The following is a 19,686-nucleotide window of genomic DNA, read 5'->3' as shown; positions in this document are numbered from 1 at the left end:
GGTCCTCTCACACTCCGTACATGCTGTTTAATGAGATGGGTGTGTTAGCTGGACAGGTAGACACAACAAATTGACTTTTGAACTGTATCTAGATTAGTGGTTCGCAATGTGGCGTTCAGGGACCATCAGGGGTCCATGAGGGAATTCTATGGGCTCCTCAGAACAATGCTTTAATTTCATTATAATTTAATCAGGAGCATACTTTAACCAGAATGAGTATTCTAATCGTATTTCTTCTCCCATATGGCTACATGGTGTACAGTTATAGTTATACAATTCAATAGACATAGGGGTCCCTATAGCCTATCAAAAATGGGGGTTAGCCTGGTCAGTAGTAGTAGCATGAAAAGGTGTGAGAAGTTGAACCCCAATGAAATCACATGTTCATAGGCCTTTCTTTTACTTGACCAATTAAGTGCATGCTTAAAATGCATGAAATGTCTAAATATCCTAAAAGCAATATCTTGGGGTGACATTGCCTACCCGAAAAGTCATCAAATGCAGTCGGGACGTATTTGGTTGGATAGCCGTTCGTCGTGTAGCTGACCACCAGACTGGTTTTCCCCACCGCTCCATCGCCGAGGAGTACGCACTTCAACAGCCGCTCCTGGGTCTGTCCGGGCCGGCTCGTTTTGGGGTTGTGCGGGGGCACCGGTGGGGCCATCGACTTGCCGTAATCCATGGGGACTGCAGGTGACATTCAATGAACCAGCACTGTACCGACGCGTATGCTATGCGCTGTCCCTGAGGGGGAGACGAAGGAGCCACCATGAGAATATGTTTCCCCTCTCTCTACGACAGGCGTGTCAAAGCTTATGACCGCAGACTGGCTCATGCGTAAAACCTATGCGTAAAACCTGCGGGTCCCCTCCTGTCCTGAGCGCTGCTAGTCCTCCTTGTGGCAGTTACCATCCCGACCTCCTCGACTCGGAGCTCCACAGCCTACTACGGTTTACAACGTGGAGGCGTGACCAATGCATTATATCCTCAAATTGATTTAACTAATCCCGCCCCCTTTACTCCACCGTCCAAAAGTGTAAGTTTGAATAACCATAATGTTCCTAAAAACGTGTGAATTGATCAAGGTGTATTCTTCCCCATACATAATTTAGAAAGCAATTGATCAATTTATAATCAATTCATTATAATGAATTAAGAATAGAATAGAATAGAATAGAATAGAATAGAATAGAATAGAATAGAATAGATAAGGCACATCTTAAGGCACCCATTTAGGCCTACCCATAAGGCTATACATTTGATCAGTCTCTACTACATGGTGTTTCATTTAGGCCAGCTACTGGTGAGGTGAGATAACATAATTTGCTAGCCCTTTCCAGAAAGCTGGATATTCAGATCATCTGACCTGATCTGAATATACAGCGTTCAAGGGCTAGCATATTGCTAACTATGAGTTCAGAGTAGTGTGACCCTATGGAGACAAGTCTAGACTTGTAGGCTATCTCCATTAGGAGGTAGACAACTCCATGTGACCATGTCCATTTTGAACACACATAAAGCTCTGAAATTTCAAACCCATTCAGACCTCATCATGGCCTACTTTTACGTAGAGCCAGTTTAAGCCAGAGGTACACTACAGCCAGCAGCCAAGCACTAAATTTGATAAATGGCCTCGCATGTGCAGTCTACCCTAAAAAAAAAAGAAAAAAAAGTGCAGTCTACCATGCCCTGATTCATATTAACGCTGATTCTCTCCACAGGAGGATCCAAATAAAGACCAGATGGAATTTGTAAAAAGAAAATGTCAAAGTTCCTGTAAGGTAAGGTGTCCCTGTGATAGCTGTTGGAGCCATTAAGTGGCTGAAATGATTTTGTCTCATAAACTGGACAGTGGGAATAAAGAGGTGAAGTGATGGCTTGACGCCCCCTTGTGGTAGAAATTGGATTATGATAATGCAAGAGCACAAGGATATCTATCTAGGGCCTAGGCCTATCTATCTGGCAAAAGAAGACACACTCTGCTGGTTTTAGTTTTTCAAAATGTTTATTCCACCCAAATATCTCCTATTATTGCAAGATTAAAAGTCTAGGTCAAGTCTTGACTTATTTCCAAGAATACAAAATAATCAATGCAACACTATAAATAATGACTGCAGTTCACTTGAAATGTGTTCAAACATACTTTCATGTTTTGATTCAATTTCTTCCTCCCAGCCACAATCTTTCACCCACACAGCACATATAAAAACCTAAACATATCACAGTCTAGACTTGATGATGAAATAATGCGTCTGACCAGATTAACAGAATAATCCAGAATTTTGTGTCATATGATTTGACAAGATAGGTGTCAGTGATTTTGATTAAATCTGTGTTTGGGTGCATCGTTCAAAAGTGCCTCTCATTTCACAGCCATTCTCTTAGGGTCTAAATACAACTGAAATCAATTAGGGATAAGTGACTGGCTGTTACACCTGGACACATTTATATGCATCAATAGGGAAAACTGCTATACAGGAGGAGCCAGTGTGCAACTAGGTAGCTATAATTGTAGGCAGCAGAGGATGTGTAAGGCTAACAGGCCGTCGTGTTGTCCGCCATATTGGATCGTGTCTGTTAACGTAACAAGGCTTTCATTGCAGGACACAGTCAAATCATACAATAATAAGGCATAGGAAACAGACACATTTTGGTGAGGGCTTTTAAAGCAACTGTAGAAGTGGGAAATATGGATTTCAGTTGCAGAGTATCCTAGATCATTATTCTTAAAACGGGTACACGTGTCATTCTATTGAAGATACCTGGCCATGGTACACAGGTACTATTATATATATCACACAAGTATAATACAGCATAAAAACACCATTCCCCGGCAATGTTCAGGTAAATATGAGAAGTGGTCTGTTACGGGAAGAGAAGTTGCTGTAAGCGGTTGTATAGTAAGTACTGTAAATCAGATCATGCACTATAAACTGTGGTCAGAAAGGCACCGGCTGTATTTCACTCCCACGTTCCTCCACATGCCATTTGAAAATCGGAGGTTAACTTTATGATCTCCCATCTGATCCTCAATTTATACTTCAGCTCCATCGACACCTTAAAGAAACATACACATCTACTGTATTGAGCAGCCTGCTTCTGATGCTCAGTCAATGAGAAAACTGGGCGTAATATAATTGTGTTCCATTTCGGATACATTATAATCAGAATTATTCCTGTAAACCATGTCTTGTCATTTGTCTTTCTGAATATTCTGTTTCAAACTCTACGCACCAACGCCACTGAATGAGGGTCAACCTGCAGTACCCAGCGGTGTAAGCAGTGTGGTGAGATGACAAAACATGGACAAAACTCACACAGGAACATACCGGTACATGAATATGAATGATTGTGTTGATAAAAAGAAACAAACATTTGTAAATTAAAGAACAAATGTGATTTTAATAGCTTGTTTAACAGTTTCAGTTCAGCGAGCTGCAGGTCAGAAATCACACGCGCGCACGCACACACACACACACACACACACACACACACACACACGCTCATACACTTGCAAACACACAAATAAACAGTCATGAAAATGAATATGCATTCAGAAATGTGCATGTGATCTCGCATGGACACATGCATACATCCTGATTGTAAGTTTCTATGCTGCCATGACTAATGACGACCCCTGGTTGGTTGCCCACTAACCTTTGACCTTTGCCCCTGGGATGACTTTGCTTTCTTTTCTGTACAGAAACTGCCTCATCAGAAGCTCCACTCCTGCTGAACTGTGGCCTGAGTCTTTCTTACCCTTCCCAGGTGTCTAGTGGTCACTATGGGGAACCCACATGTTTCGTATCTACAGAGCTTCCCATTCCTGCTCTTTGTGCCTCATTTGGATTGCAGCAGTCAACTTTTATATATTTTTTGAGATAATAAAAACATTGTGTGATCATTCCAAAGACAGCCAGACATGATCAGCTGCGTCGTTAAATCTTTCATCTCTGACAGACAGTAGCAGCAAGTCTCTCGTCCAGGATTCATACACTTTGATTTCATCGCCTTGAGAACTAAACCAACCCCTTCCTCCTCCAACCCCCAGACCTTACATACAGTTAGAGTATAAAGTACCATGCTTAAGCCCCATCGTAATTCCTAATAAAGTAACCTCCCTCCCCTTCCCCAGTCTCTGGAGCTCTGAGCACAGACTGCTGGGTAAGACATCTGAGTGACAGCCTGTAACTCTGGGATCTCTTCTCCCCTTCTTTAAGTTCTTGTCCATGTGTGTTTACTGGGTTTTGGGTCCACCAGGGGTTGGGTCAGGGGGAGGGCCGCCACCCTGGACCAGTCTTCGCAGACTGTAGGAGAGAGGAGAGGAGAGAGAGAGAGGGGGAGGAGAGGAGAGGGAGGGGGGTTACTGTTACTGCAGGTCAACAAACTCCTGACAGAGTATCAGTTGAGGAAAATTGCCTCAATGGAAAAATACCAGTGCAACTCCATCAATAGCAACCTTGTGCCAGAAGATGGCACCATACTCACATGTCGTTGATGTTGTCATATTGGGCCTGGATCTTTGCAAAGAAAATGTCCACCTGTTCCTGTAACATGAGGTAAAGGCCAAGAAAACAGAGAGGTTTGTGGACATGTGACTGAAACCCCAGTGAAAATAAACTAGAAATAAACACCTCGTGGTCAATAAGTCAAGTCCATGTCTGTCCAGACTCATACAATCACAAATACCTTGAAACCCACGGTGCAGTGGTGTGGCCATATTCAACCTTATGGCACTTTAGGCAAAGTTTGGGGGTACCTCAACAACACACGGCTAATCGCTTTCTACCCTAACCCTCTCGCCACCCACATACGTCCCCTAGCCACTCATCTACCCACCCCTTGAACCCCGACTCTCTACGACCTTCCTATCCCTAGCTACAGCCCCTTTCCCCTAGTCCCACCACCTTCCCTCACCACGCCCCTTTGAAGTTTGACCAGCAAAATCTAATCAGTTCATCCATGAGTCCAAGTGGATTTTTGAGCCCCACAATTATGATTTTTATTGTTTCCTTTGCAGATATTCAGCTGTCAGTCCAGTGCAATTTACAATTGGGTCAAATGATTTATTGAAGGTGATACATTTACAAGGATTTACCTGGCGTTGACTGTAGAAAAGTGGTAGAGAAAAGAGGGCGATCACACCTGGAGAGGAGAGGAAAGAGAGAAAAATAGAAGCATTACCGTGTCGTATTTGACAAGGCAGGACAACCATACAGTCACTCAGTGGGTTCCATAGTTGCTGCAGTGACATCTGATCTGTTCCTTACCGATGATGAGCAGAGTAAGGCCATTGCAGAGATTTCCCAAGAATGTCACCAGGTACATCAGAGCCAGGAACTAAGAACAGTGAGAAACAGAAGAACAGTTGAGGAACGTTAGCTGATCTCCCATCAAGAACCCCTGCAGATGTGAAGAGCACCCTCCAGCTCTGTGCCATGTTGTTTTATTTCTTTTAGAACGCAGTGAATCTGCTGCAGCTTTGCATAAGTGAAACAGACACACAAGCAGTTGGCAGTCAGCATGCTCTACTGCATCTCTGTCTTACTGCATAATATGGTATAGCTGTACAATAATACTGCATACTGCTGTATTTTAATAATAATTCATTAGTTCATAACTGTATTCTCCAATATCCAATAAAAATGCCTTGGAAAAAAGATTGTACTCTGCATGATCTATAATGAAGAACAGAAAGTTGGTAGCTCCAAAGGCTTGACTACCAATACGGATATGGCCCGGGTGTTTCCCATTATATCTCACAGTGTCCCGTACAGAGTGCTGTCCTGAAACGGGACACCGCTCTCCCAGATGGAACGAGACTCCGGCGTATCCCCAGCCTCTCTGCGCAGAGCGACCTGTGTGTCATGTCATGTCACATACCGGCCAGGTCAGGGTTGAGACTGGGAGGTCCCGGGACTTAAGGGGCTTAGACACAAGTCTGTGTAAGTCTGTCTGATCACCTACTGCTGCTCACTGAATTCTGTTTATTTGGTACAATTAGTATGTACATATTTTATACGGGTTGCATATACTTAAGAGTATGCAGTGCACTATTACTATTATGCAATATATTATACCTATTAGTATCACTTTATCTATACACTTTTTGTAGGTGCAATTAGTATTTGTCCAGAAAAGAAATACAATTCAATACACAGGTAGAAAAAAATGAATGGATGTATTAGTATTACATTATGGTGAAATATCCCTCTGACTATTCAAGAAATTCATTGAGTCTTCGTGCGTCGGCTGATTGACAACTACAGGACGTTGTGACTCAGCTTGCAGAAAAATAATGATCATCTGAAGTGACATCACATTTCAAATGAGCACTATGCAGCAGTAAGCTGTCAGTCAATGGAGCGCAAAATGTGCTTCGCATAGCATCAGTGGGGCACGATGCCTCGCTGGTGACATCATGCAATACCGACATAATCCCGTAGGCCTGAAAACCATTGAGATAATGTAATATGTCTGTTCCCCTCCTAGCAACATAGGCATTCTCATAGGCTGGATAAATAGCACAGACGAGAAAAGAATGGCAAATTTAGTTTTGTGTGTGATTTTTTTTCCCATAGGGACCAAGTCAAATGAGATTTGAATGGAATTTTCCATAGGGAATGCATTCTACACGATTACCGAAAGTATGACATTGAGGATGACAGTCGCTGTCAATGATATCGCCCTTATTTAGGAGCCGAGTCTTCAGCTCGGAGCTGAAATAATGAGGGTGACTGTCGGCATGGCGATGCTGTGACTGTCGGCATGGCGATGCTGTCATCTCCAGTGAGCGAGGGAGCGGGACGATGGCGGGAGGAAGATGACGGAGGACGGACGTAGAAGGGAAGGATGGAGCGACGTCTTGCGGTAATGACACACACACACACACACACACACACACACATTAAATAAGGAGAAACAAATAACGATGTCAATAACAACAAGCTCCAAAAGTAGCTGAGCTCACCTTGAGGGAGTCGAAGAGGCTTCCAACGAAGAAGAGTCTCTTCAGAGTGTCAGCGGCAGACACGGCCAGAACGATGGCTTTCTGCACGAAGTGATCGGCCAGCTCCCCACCCAGACTGATGTCCAGCTCCAGGTACGTCCTGAGAACAGCAACAATGTTTCACTTTGACGAGGAACAGCAACTTCTGCTTCTTTTCCTCCTCTATCCTCATCCAGCTGCATGTACGTTTCCTCGTCACTCTTCCTTTACTTTTGACCAAATACAGTAATGCTGCTTAATAAGGGAGCAGGTTTATGGTTTTATCTTTATTTGGCTGCACACTCAGCTTTGTCACAAGTCCAGGGGGCAAAGCGTTGTTGCTTTTCAATTTAATGGGTGACCTCTCCAGTGCAGATTGGTTTATGCTACGCTATTATAATATGATGAATAAGCGAGAGAGATATCATCAATCAAACCACAGTGTTAAAATCAATACAAGTACTGTAGCTGGCCATTTATTACTGAGGAATTCACTGGAGGAAGACACCGACCATTTTTATTATAAATTTATAGACAAAGCAAAAACTAAATAAAAGATCATTAAGGAATTATGCACTTTCAGAAAAGCTGGTGAAACGCATTTGCATGCTCACACACACACACACACACACACACACACACACACACACACACACACACACACACACACACACACACACGCACGCACGCGCACACACACACACACACACACACACACACACACAGAGACAGTTATTACCACAAGAAGACTCATTATCTCAATGATACAGCTGCCTAAACCTCCATCATTATCATCTCTGTCAGCGCCATCTAGAGAGTAGAAAGTGGTCTGCGGGCATCTTCTGGGCAGCGTTCTCTGGCTGAATGAACTGATGCGCTCGCTTAGCAAAACGTTCATACGCTGTGACTGAATGAGCCGAATCCAACTCTTGTTATCCTGCCATTTTACTATCCCCACGCTTTTCTACACACCACTGTTGTCTGACAAGCTGAAGGAGGTTGGATGGACCACTTATTAAAAAAGAAAGAAAGAAAACAAAAGTCTGGCAACTCACTTGAAGGGGTGGAGTCCATCACCAAAACGGAGAGCGTGGAGGACTTGGTAGTAGATGCGTACTGAGATGGTGAAGCACATGATGGCCAGGGAGAGCGTGGAGACCACAGTGATGATGCTGAGCTGGAACAGGGATAGCAGGCCCACCACCAGCCCTGTTAGCACCATGCCCGTGCGCTCCGTGTCCTTCCAGTAGATCACGTCCATCACTGGAGGAGGAGGGGTGGGGGGTTGGAGGTGTGAGGGAGAATGGGAAGAGAGGAAAGGCATGTGGGTGAGCAACCACAGTGGAGAAGACAGAAAAACAAGAAGGAAACAGCAGGAGAAAAAGTATATTTTTATATTGTTTAGACCAGAGGTTCTCAACATGGGGTCCGGGGACCATCAGGGGTCCTTGAGGGGGTTACACAGCAAATTGATGAATTATTAAATTTCAGCATGATTTGATTTACAAGAAGTTAACACAGTGAGAGAATGTAGTAGAAGAATGACTGATTGATTGTAGTTTCACTGTTATCTCTACAATACAGATAGATATTCATGGGAATCTGGACAAAATCATATAATAATATTCTCAGATTTGGGTCTGAGAGACTAAATGGCACAAATTTGTACTAAATTAGGGGTCCTATATATGAAAAAGTTTGAGAATCACTGATTTAGACTGTATATATTTCATCGTTTACATCGGTTTTAATCAACCATCTTTGAAGACCAAATAGTCCCAAAAGAGAGACAGACAAGCTGCTGCCCAGCATTCATCAAGATGTTCAACTTGTCCAATGTCCACTGTCGCTGACAGACCGCAGAGGAAGCCGAGGATGGGTGAGAACATATGTCTATGGTGAGAACACACGCACGCACGGACGCACGCACGCACACGCACACACACACACACACACACACACACACACACACACACACACACACACACACACACGTGCACACACACATGCTACAAGGCTTTGGCCTGAGCTAAATTTAGCCGTGAGATGAAAGAAGGAAGTGAGGCATACAGTAGAAGAGGAGGGGGCGCCTGAATTTAAAATGATGCCTCTCACAGCACAGCACCTGCTGACAGACGTCAGCCACCTCTCCCCACCCTGCTGATCCCCCTCTCTTCTCCTCACCCTGCTGATCGCCCTCTCTTCTCCCCACCCTGCTGATCCCCCTCTCTTCTCCCCACCATGCTGATCCCTCTCTTCTCCCCACCCTGCTGATCCCCCTCTCTTCTCCCCACCCTGCTGATCCCCCTCTCTTCTCCCCACCCTGCTGATCCCCTTCTCTTCTCCCCACCCTGCTGATCCCCCTCTCTTCTCCTCACCATGCTGATCCCTCTCTTCTCCCCACCCTGCTGATCCCCCTCTCTTCTCCCCACCCTGCTGATCCCCCTCTCTTCTCCTCACCCTGCTGATCCCCCTCTCTTCTCCTCACCCTGCTGATCCCCCTCTCTTCTCCCCACCCTGCTGATCCCCCTCTCTTCTCCTCACCCTGCTGATCCCCCTCTCTTCTCCTCACCCTGCTGATCCCCCTCTCTTCTCCTCACCCTGCTGATCCCCCTCTCTTCTCCCCACCCTGCTGATCCCCCTCTCTTCTCCCCACCCTGCTGACCCCCCTCTCTTCTCCCCACCCTGCTGATCCCCCTCTCTTCTCCCCACCCTGCTGATCCCCGTCTCTGTCACCCAGCAACAGCCGCCGTGCCCACTGAGGCGTCTACAGCCGTGCTCTCCAACCTTTTTCACCTCAAGGCCCACTTGAAAATCTCAAAAACGTTCGCGGCCCACATCCGACCATCAACAGTACGGAGGTCATATTATACTTCGTTCTCAGAGCACTTTTGATTTTAAAGATAAAAGGAGCTGTCCGTCAGCACCACACAGAAATCAGAAACTAAAACTGAGGGGCTGTATGCAATAGGCTAATTGATGAATAATTGATTCCAAATTAAATAACGGTATCATTCAGCAATGGAGAAATGCATTCTCACACATAATAATAATAATAATTAGATTTTGTTCTCGAAGATCGTAATGTTTTGAAATGATTTAGAGGCCCACTTGCAATACCTTTGCGGCCCACAGGAGTGGGAATGGCTGGTCTAGAGCCAAGGAGGGCATCTGATCTCCCCTTGTAGCCTTCATTGAATCAATTATATTCTGCCGTCTCATTTTATTTGGCACCATATTTTTCTCTCTCTATGCAAACAATGTAATGCCATTATTAATACCATCACAAATGACTTTTTCGGCTCAGCTATGACTCAACCAACTGAACTCTCTGATAAAAAATGGCATTTTAGTAGTACAGAGACCCTAATTACCTGCACCCAGGAGGAGGCTATGTTTTCAGTGCCATTTGTCTGTCTGTTTGTTTTGACTGTTAGCAGCATTACTGAAAAACGACGTGCACGATTGTCATGAAACTTTGTGAAAGGGTGTGGCACGGGCCAAGGAACAACCCATTACAGTTTGGAGCGGATCCGACTCACGGACAAGCAATAATAGCACAAAGCTTGGCGGAGGTCTGCGCTCTGCGAGTGCCATTCTGGTTTTAACTGTTTGTGTATCATGTAACTATGGAGTATGACGGAGCGAGACAGGGTGCCGACGTGATTTCTCATATTACAGTAAATGACAACAATGGCATTCAGTCTGGAACAGTGTTAACGCTGCACTGTCATGGCAGCCAGGCGGCTCTCTGCCCACTATTCATTGGCTGTGAGTGACGGGCGGCTAAATCTCTTTGGTTTGAGCGCACTGAGCAGGTGGGTTATTTATAAACATCACTGCACGCGATTAATACCCACAATGCCCCTAGCACACACCTGTCCATGAGCATAACCGGATGCACACAGTGAGTGACACGCCCATTGTGTATGTTTGTGTTGCTGTCATTTTAAGACATTGGCCAGGAGGACATGTCAGGCTTATTGTGCTTCTAATTCAATAGAATAATAAAAAGCAGACAGAGAGAAAGCACAGTTATGGTGTTAACAGCATCTTATCTATTAATAATGTCAATGCTAAACAAAGCCCACATGATGGGACAGTAACAACAATGCAGAAGCACTGCAGCCTGCATGTTAAAAGTGGGACGTCTACTCTGTATTGTAATAACTGTCTTTATCGAAGAAATCTCTGTATGACTTGGATGTAACGTACAGTTGAACAAAGAGTAAACATTTTGTGGCTGTAAAAAGAGCATAGTAGATAGTACAGTTTGAAAGTAAAGACAGCTTACTCAACACCCTAACCTACGTACTCTAAAGAGGAAGGCAGCGCTCTTTTCACTATACTACACCTATATCAATTATCAACCATGATGTGGATACGCAATTGAGGGAGTGAATGCACAAATGAATGAACAAACACTCAATCAACCAATCTACTAAGTAACCACCCACCCAGCACCCACCCACCCAACCAACCAACCAACCAATCAATAACAACATAACATAAATCAGTCACCACTTGCTGCTCAACCAGCCTGACCTTTTGTCTCATTCCCACATAAACACCACACCCCGACCAGTCCGCTGAGTGCAGGGATTCTCTACTAGTACTACACTGTAAAAATGCCTCGGGTCATGCCAGGCCGTCAGCCTAAAGAGGAAACACTACTGTCAAATGTTAAAGAAACCAGCTGGCCAAACGATTACACACGAGTACAACCATCTCCACAACTCAACATCAATGATCATTCAAGCCAGGGCCATTCGTCATGATGCTCATTTGAAGGGCCAGAGCTAATTAAACCACTGACACTCCAAATCAAGGAGCGAAGGTCCAAACATCCACCTCCATCTAAAGCTCTTCAATGAAAAGCCCAACATACCTCTAGCTGCCTGAAGCTGCATGCTATCTCCAGGGAGTCTGCAGTTTGCCAAGTGATCAAAGAGCAAAAAAATCCCTCTTCAGGCGCTTGACAGAATGACAGTCTTCTGTTTGACTGTCACAAGTCCACCACTATAGCAAAGACACAATGCTCAAAACTCTGCTACTACAGACTAAAAAGTGGAGTCACTTGAATTAGTAGCCGGCCTCAGCCTTCCTCTCCACGCCTGCCCTGCGCGCTCAGTGAAATCAAACACGGCTCACGTCAAAGGAGCTGTTACCCTACCCCCAACCCAGATGCCCATGCAGAGCCTCGCTGCACTGACACCATTGTCTCAAATTATATCTCCTTTTCTCTTTAAAGCCCAAGGTCTCACCTTTGCTGGCCATTTTGGTTGCTGCTGCTCCGGTGTTCCCCCTTTCGCCCTCTTTCTCTCTCTCTCTCTGTCACTCTGTGCTACCGCTCCGCTCGCCCCTCTCAGCTGTTTTTGGACGCCCAATGCTCGGTCAGCAAGTCCGCAGGCCCAAAATAATCTAGTCCGCAGCCCCGCCCCCCTTCAAGACTCCCAAAGACTCACACATAGAGAGAGTCACTTAGTCACTTTAAAGCAAATGTTAGGGGTGGCAATCACAATTTTGATCATGATACAATATTATATTGATTCATTCATGATACAATATTATATTGATTCATTCATTCAACAATGTGATATTTGCCGATATCACACAATCTGCCACGATACGAGTTCGATACGATTCGTTCCAGGGGGATATTAGACGATATGTGTTGATTTTATATCCGAGAGGGGAGCGAAGATCCTCTCCCTTCTTACGTACGTTGCCATGGCGCTCGCATTGTTGGTGCGTTTGGGCGGAAATGGTGACACAGATGCGGCGTGGAATTTCAAAATAAAATAAGAATCATGTTTATTTCTATATGGCGTCATGGTGATTTGTATCGTTTGTTTTCACTGGGCATCGATGCTATTGGGTCGTTGATCATAGAATCAATGCGTCTATGCAGATCAATGTATCGTCCCACCCCTAGCAAATATCCAGTGCAGTGTTCCTTTAAACTTGGATAAGGCAGTATAGATACATGTACAGGTCTGTTCCAGCGTGAGAAACAAGAGAACCAGTACTCGTATTCTGTTACATCACCCGGCTGTAACATTTCTGTAGCTGCACCACCGATGATGAATAAGGGAGTGATTGAAATTATGACATTATTCAAGGTGATTTTCCAGCAATACGGGCACATTTTCTGTTTAGGAATTGTTGATTCTGCTCCAAAATAAAAGCTCATTTAATTGTGAAAGTTCAAAAGTACAAGTCAGTTTCCCATTCACTGTGTCAGCAGAGAAAGCCCTGCTTGATTTGGAAGAGAGTTGCGTATGTTCCCAAATATTGCATATATATGCAGTAAACTACAGCTGAACCAACAGGATGATGATAAAACATCCTATGCTATGTGTGTTCTGTGAGCGAGCTACTGTAACTTGTCCCAATTTCCCCCCGGGGATCATTAAAGTCTTTCTGATTCTGATTCTGAAATCAGGTGCTACTCCCCGTTTGGATACATGAGACGGTTTGGTAGTAATTCGGGACAGCCTGAACTCTGTCACCGGCTCGACGACACATTCATCAGCACACAGTCTGAGCGTGGAATGTAGATCAAACCCCCGCCCACTAAAATAAGACTGGGCTCCACTCCACTCTGAGTGACGTTCCACTTAAAGTGACAGCCGTATCAATATGGAAGATATGATAGATGTAATCGCTCTTTCGCTTTCTTTTCTCTTGTTTTCTCTATTGCTCTCTCTCTCAGTGCCGCCAACAACAAATAAGCTACTTCCAGTCCTGCATACACAGGCTCTGAACGCACACACACACACACATACACGCACACCTGTCTCTCTCTCTGTATACACAGGCTCTGAACGCACACACATGCATGTGCACGCACGCACGCACACACACACAAACACACACACACACACACACACACACACACACACACACACACACACACACGTGTCTGTCTCTCTCTGCATACACGCACACCTGTCTACCCTCTCTCTGTGTTAAAAGGAGAATAAAGTCTAACATCAGCGATGATGGTGTGTGTCCACTGCCAGGAACGCTTTCCGCACAATTAGCCCATCATTCCTGAAATCCCAAGAGAAGGTTACCATGGAGACACAATCGAGCACTCGGGACTTCCGGGGGATTCTGCGGAATATCTATTCTGGGCGCCATGCTGCCTCTTGAAGGTCCTTTGTGAAGGCGAAATGTGATATTTTCTTGATTTCAAGTAGCCTATTGATTAGGGAATTGACTGACGGCAACATGGCGAAGGAAGAGAGACGGGAGTGAGATAGAGCGATAGGGAGAAGATATGTTAAAGATCCTCAAATTATTCATCAGGCCTGTTATAACCCAATATTATCCCATATGTGGATTTGCAGTGGGACTGTACCTGCTATGTGGGTGCATACTGTTGGGTCCTCTGATAGGTTAAGTGCTGAAAACCACTGTTCGCTGACCAGCTGTTCCTGAGTGTTTAGACCAATCGCAGCGGGGGAAGCGGATGTGGGCTCTCCTTTGAGCCCGCCTCTAGGTCGCACAGATGTGAGCAGCTTGACTGAAATGGTTTCCATGGTGATGGGGGACTCTGTCTCAGGCGGCGGTGAGGCTGCTGCTGCTGCTGCTGGGAAAGGGAACATGATGATGTCACTATCTCGATGACATCACGTCTGACTTCCTCTTGTTGCACATGTTCAGTCTGAGCTACAACTACTGACAAAAGAGACCCACCCTGTCCATAAGTATTTGGAGGGCAATTCTTTGGACTGACTGACTACTAAAATCAAGACTGTTACATTTAATTTGTCATGAATAATATGGATGTTTTATTTTTCTACCTACTAATTTTCTTATTGAAAATAATTAATGACAATCTTTTTGCAAGAGCACAATATTTCAAGGCTGGTTTGATATCTCAGATCCTTGTTTACTTACTCATTTACCATCAGCATGGTAGAGTAATTTAGAGTTAAATGGAATCACAACTCAATTCTAATAAGACACATTAAAATGCAAATAGAGAGAACTGGCAAGAGAGAGAACTGGCAATACAATGATGCTATGGGTCAGTATTTTTGGTTACATGATAAAAGTGCCTATTTTTGACTATAATAATAATTTGTCCAAATAAGTTTTGGCACCCTGAAAAGCCAGACTATGATATACTGTACCCTAAAGTAAAGCTACTGTATAAAGCTTAAGTATGGAGTGAAACGAATGAATAAAAACAGATGTGCTGCTGTCAAAATGCTTAAGCAGCTCACTGTGAGCAAACCAGCATCAGATATTAAGACTTTGTTCCATCCAATTTCCTACAGCATCCCATCACTTGGCAGTATCATCCTAATAGTCGTGTGCCATAGTGAGTCAACTGATCCAGCTGGAACTGGAAAATATGGAGATTCAGATCAAAAAAAAGATCTGTACTGTACTTCTCCACATAAAGAAAACATCATTAACCTCATCATTTTCAGTTCCCCTGCCTACTGAACCTGAACTTTGGCCACCATTCCACTCACATACAGCTATGTTTACTTGTCATGTTTAAATTGTCATGTGTCTGCCTTTAACGCCACATCAACGCAATTCCACCTCCCACTCATCTCCCTCGTGTGTGCCCGCCCATTTCTCTCACCCTGGGGGCTGTGTGAGGGGCTGTGGTGCTGGGACGACAGGGCCGGAGCAGGAGGCCAGGGGGTCTGGGGCCAAGAGCTTTGTGTGTCCCCTCTTTGGATCCCTGCGTCTCCCTCCTGAGGTTCTGGGTGGAGGTCTTGGGGAGAGGGCTGGACTGGAACGGTCTCAGTTTGTCTGTGGGGCTCCCTCTCCCCGCTCCCCGCCTCGACCGCCGCTCCCGCCTCCGCCCTCTCACGCTCTCTCCCCCTCTCTTCTTCCTCCTCCTCTTCTTCCTCCTCTGGGCTGAGGAAGGCCTGGGCGTCCCACTCCACATCGGGGGAGTCCAGCAGCGTTTCCAGGGTGTCCGTGCGCATCAAAGGGGAGCGGCTTCCCCGGGAGCCGGCCCGGCGTCGGTCGCGGAGGTGGCGCGAGGTGCCCGCCGCCTCCGCCTCGGCGATAGCGATGTAGGAGAAAGTCAGCTCGTGGGAGTGCTGCCGGGGTGTGCCCCACACGGACGGGGACGGGGACGACCCCAGACCCTCGTCATCGTATGGATCCCCCACATCCTCGTCCTCAGACCACTCCCTGGCTGTTTGCAGCTCATACATCTCCGACTCCTCATTGCCGCCTGGACAAAGACACAAAAAAAATAAGCTAGTCGCCCCCCGACAATTTTCTCTAAAACACCCATTAGGGACGGGAAGATTCACCGTTTCGCATCGGTGCACCGGCATAAAAGTTCAAGATGCGATTGCACCGGTTAAAGAAAGTGTGCATCGGATACAATTTGGGATGAACTCGCATCGCATCCTTTAACATCTTTGCATTGGTAAAATCGTATTTATATTAGTAGAGACCCAAAATCGTACTTATATTAGTAGAGGCCCTAAAAAGCATAAATGAGATGCTTACTGAGTTGCAGTACAAGAGAAACAAATATGTAAAGTTAAAATGGCACTTTTCCCCCCAGCTAATTTGTGATTTGCTGGCTAAGAAATAAAAACACACTTTTGTACCATATTGAATTGCAAAGCATCATTCTTTTGCATCGTGATGTACAGTATCGCATCGTATCGCACTGTATCGCATCGTGTGTAACCGCACTGCATCGCAAAACGCGTGAGTCGTATCGGTAGTTGCTTCATGTGTATCTCTTTATTGTATCAAATCGTTGGCAATGCATCGTATGGCATCGCCTCAGTGATGAGATTCCCATCCCTAACACACATAGACTAAAGAAAAGAGGGAGAGAGACACAGAGAGGAGATGATGATAATGATTAAAGTGTACTTCTATGTCAGTCTGTGGCTCCTACAGTAAGTGCTGTTGTTTCAGGTGAGTCACGTGTGAGAGGTGTTTGGAGTGATTCCTCCTCACAAAGCACGATTCAGTTGTTTGGATCATGACAGCGTGATAGAATGTCTACATGAAAGGATGAGAGGGAGAGTTTGTGTTCGTACCATCGGTGCAGGGAGGCGTTGAGTCTGGGGTGGACGCCACAGAGGCATATTCCTCTGGAAGAAAACAACAAGCCAACATTTTACTTCACCCTCGTACCAAAACAACATCAAAAATTGTTTTTCATACTTCCACCCCCATCCTGAGGGAGTGCTCTCAAAACATAATGGAGCAGGTTAATGGTATCAAAGCAGCGAGGAAGAACACTGCCGCACCTTTTACAAACTTTTTTTTTTTTAAGTTGTAAGAGCTTACTCTGGTTTATTTGAAGTCAAGCCACTTAACAGAGCACTTTACACAGAGACTGCTCATTAAATCCCTCCAGGGAAATGAAACAAATATACTCTACAATGTGAATATATAAGGTTTACTTTTATCTTAAGAGAAACAAACCTTAACCTAATCTAAGAACATTACATGTCAGTGTCACTATGCATGTTTTCACTAGAGAGTGCTATGTGTACATCAATTTCACATTACATAGGGGCTCGCACATGCAATTTCTTACAGTGCTATGCTGCCAGGCGTAAAGGCCTTCACTACTATTAGATAGTCAGCCTGAGATGAGATTAGCTAATAAATCAACCCATACAGCATATTCCTTTGTGTGCACACACACACACACACACACACACACACACACACACACACACACACACGATAAAGCACTATAAGACAGTAAGTGGATATTGTGACTAAAAAGAGATGAAGAAACACAGAGAGGTGAAAGCACAACACAGCCTTAGAGCAGCTGTTCTCAACGTGGAGTCTCAAGGACCACCCCCTCAAGGACTACCAGGGGTCCTTGAGGGGGTTCCCCAGCAAAATGATGATGTGTTAAACTTCAGCTTTATTTCATACAAGAAGTTAACTTAATTAGAGAATGTAGAGGAATGACTATTTTGGTCGTGGTTTTACGGTTATCTCTCATATATACTGTAGTCATGGGATTCTGGACAAAATGATATCTCACAATCAGATTTGGGTCCAAGAGAGAGAAAGAGAAAAAAAAAAAAGATGGGTCCTTGATATGAAAAAGGTTGAGAATCACTGTTTAGGGTAACCTCCCTTCTGTAAACACACATACAGTATACAAAGCCTGCATAATACTGTATATATTAAACACAGGCACAGCCATGCAAACATCTGTAAATCATTGTGAGACAAGATAGGTCCACTCCAGCACCGCATCCAGCCATTCAACCATGTGTTTACAATGCTAAGAGCAGGAGAGAGGGATGGAGAGGAGGGAGGAAGGTGGGGGGTTAACAGACATGATGCTCACAGCAGTTAGCAAGAACGATGCTAAGCTGGAATATATATATACATACCGGTATATGAGGATCTACAGACAGATAAATAGATGCAGACACCCACGGACAGAGAGCAAAACAATAGCAACACTCACGGCAATGGGAGAATCCTAAAACCTGGCCCATGCTCCATCAAGGCATCGCTGGGCCCGTCCAGTCTGGAAGCCCCCCCCTTCTCCTGCCGGCACTCTCGTCCTGTGCATAGACCGTGTTCTCTCTCTATCTCTCCATCCCTCTCTCTCTCTCTCTCTCCCTCCCTGTCTCTTCCTCCCCCTCCCTCTCTGTCTTGGTCCTCTGTTGCGCGTCACAGTGCGTGCACCCTCCCTCCTCCTCTCCATCCCTCAGCAGCCCCTCCCTACCTCCTATTTTCCGACCCCTCTCTCTCTCTCCTCCTCTCTCTCTCGTCTAGCATCATTGCGACTGCAGCGGAGCACTGTAGGGTATAGCAAAGGGGGAAAGTGTGTGTGTGTGTGTGTGTGTGTGTCCCGGTGTCTCTCCCGCTCTCCCTCATGTCAGTTCACCTTAGACTCTTATAGGGATTTGCATTACTGCTGCCATAATAAAATGCAAATGCATGTTGTCCCTTTGTCTGTAACAGAAGGAATAGTAGAGTACTGTAGGTCATTACCAAAGTATGCCCACAAACGATATACACACAGAGAAGGGGGCGTTTGAAGATTGCCTCGTGGCATTTGGCAGTATTTTGCGCAGAATTACACCTTAGACTTGCGTGGGAGTACACCCATGAGATACAGTAGCCCAACATTTTTTGCTTGTTTTATCAATATTTCATAAATAGGCCTATGTCCATACAGACACACACATGAGAAATAAGAGATATACTGTACATAATACTGTATGCGCCATATGACTATGAAAAAAGAAATTAAAGCTAAAAATGATAAATGTATTGAATACTATAATAGTGGAATAAAATAGGATAAAATAGGAGTAACACATATTTACACAAAGCATAATCTGACAAATAACACAAAAAAATGTACGTGGAGGCTGAATAGACAGATAATATAATATAATATAATATAATATAGAGAATCAACTTGACTTGCTGCTTTGTCTTGGTGGTAAGTGAGGTGGGAGGTCACTGTGCAACACTGATGGCAGGCAGGGGGCAGCGTGGAGCTAGTTGATAACTGATGACTGTCTCCTGCTGGAAGCTGTTGGGATCGTGGTTGAGAGAGAAAAGGTCAAAGGTCACTCTTTCACTTCACATAGGGTCAGCTTGACCACGCCGCCTGTGATCCTCTTTAAATAAAAAAAATCCACTTAAAATAAAATAAAAAGACGGTTCAGACACTGGTACCGGTTTAAAAGAATTGT

At 44.9% G+C, this 19,686-nt stretch overlaps 2 protein-coding genes across 2 annotated transcripts in view; both read right to left on the bottom strand.

Moving 5' to 3' along the window:
* The window catches only part of rhoub (ras homolog family member Ub), a 7,582-nt gene extending 6,648 nt beyond the window's left edge, over positions 1-934 (bottom strand). Inside the window, exon 1 of the mRNA XM_083637070.1 lies at positions 484-934. Coding sequence (XP_083493196.1) covers positions 484-700 — 217 coding nt within the window. The 5' untranslated portion in view covers positions 701-934. The remainder of the gene's footprint in view (positions 1-483) is intronic.
* A 3,207-nt stretch (positions 935-4,141) lies between these two features.
* Positions 4,142-18,471, bottom strand: rtn2a (reticulon 2a; the record flags this gene model as incomplete). The annotated part of the gene is made up of 10 exons (XM_083636749.1): positions 4,142-4,307; positions 4,489-4,547; positions 5,099-5,145; positions 5,271-5,340; positions 6,971-7,109; positions 8,044-8,251; positions 14,355-14,585; positions 15,597-16,202; positions 17,035-17,088; positions 18,441-18,471. 10 exons carry the CDS (start codon positions 18,469-18,471, stop codon positions 4,238-4,240), a joined length of 1,515 nt encoding a protein of 504 aa, XP_083492875.1. The 3' UTR covers positions 4,142-4,237.
* Between the last annotated feature and the right edge of the window lie 1,215 nt (positions 18,472-19,686).

Source organism: Poromitra crassiceps (assembly GCF_964638095.1).
Source record: "Poromitra crassiceps genome assembly, chromosome: 5".
NCBI classification, from domain to species: Eukaryota; Metazoa; Chordata; class Actinopteri; order Beryciformes; family Melamphaidae; genus Poromitra; species Poromitra crassiceps.
Note: the sequence above shows the minus strand (reverse complement) of the source record. Positions and strands in the feature narration are given on the sequence as shown.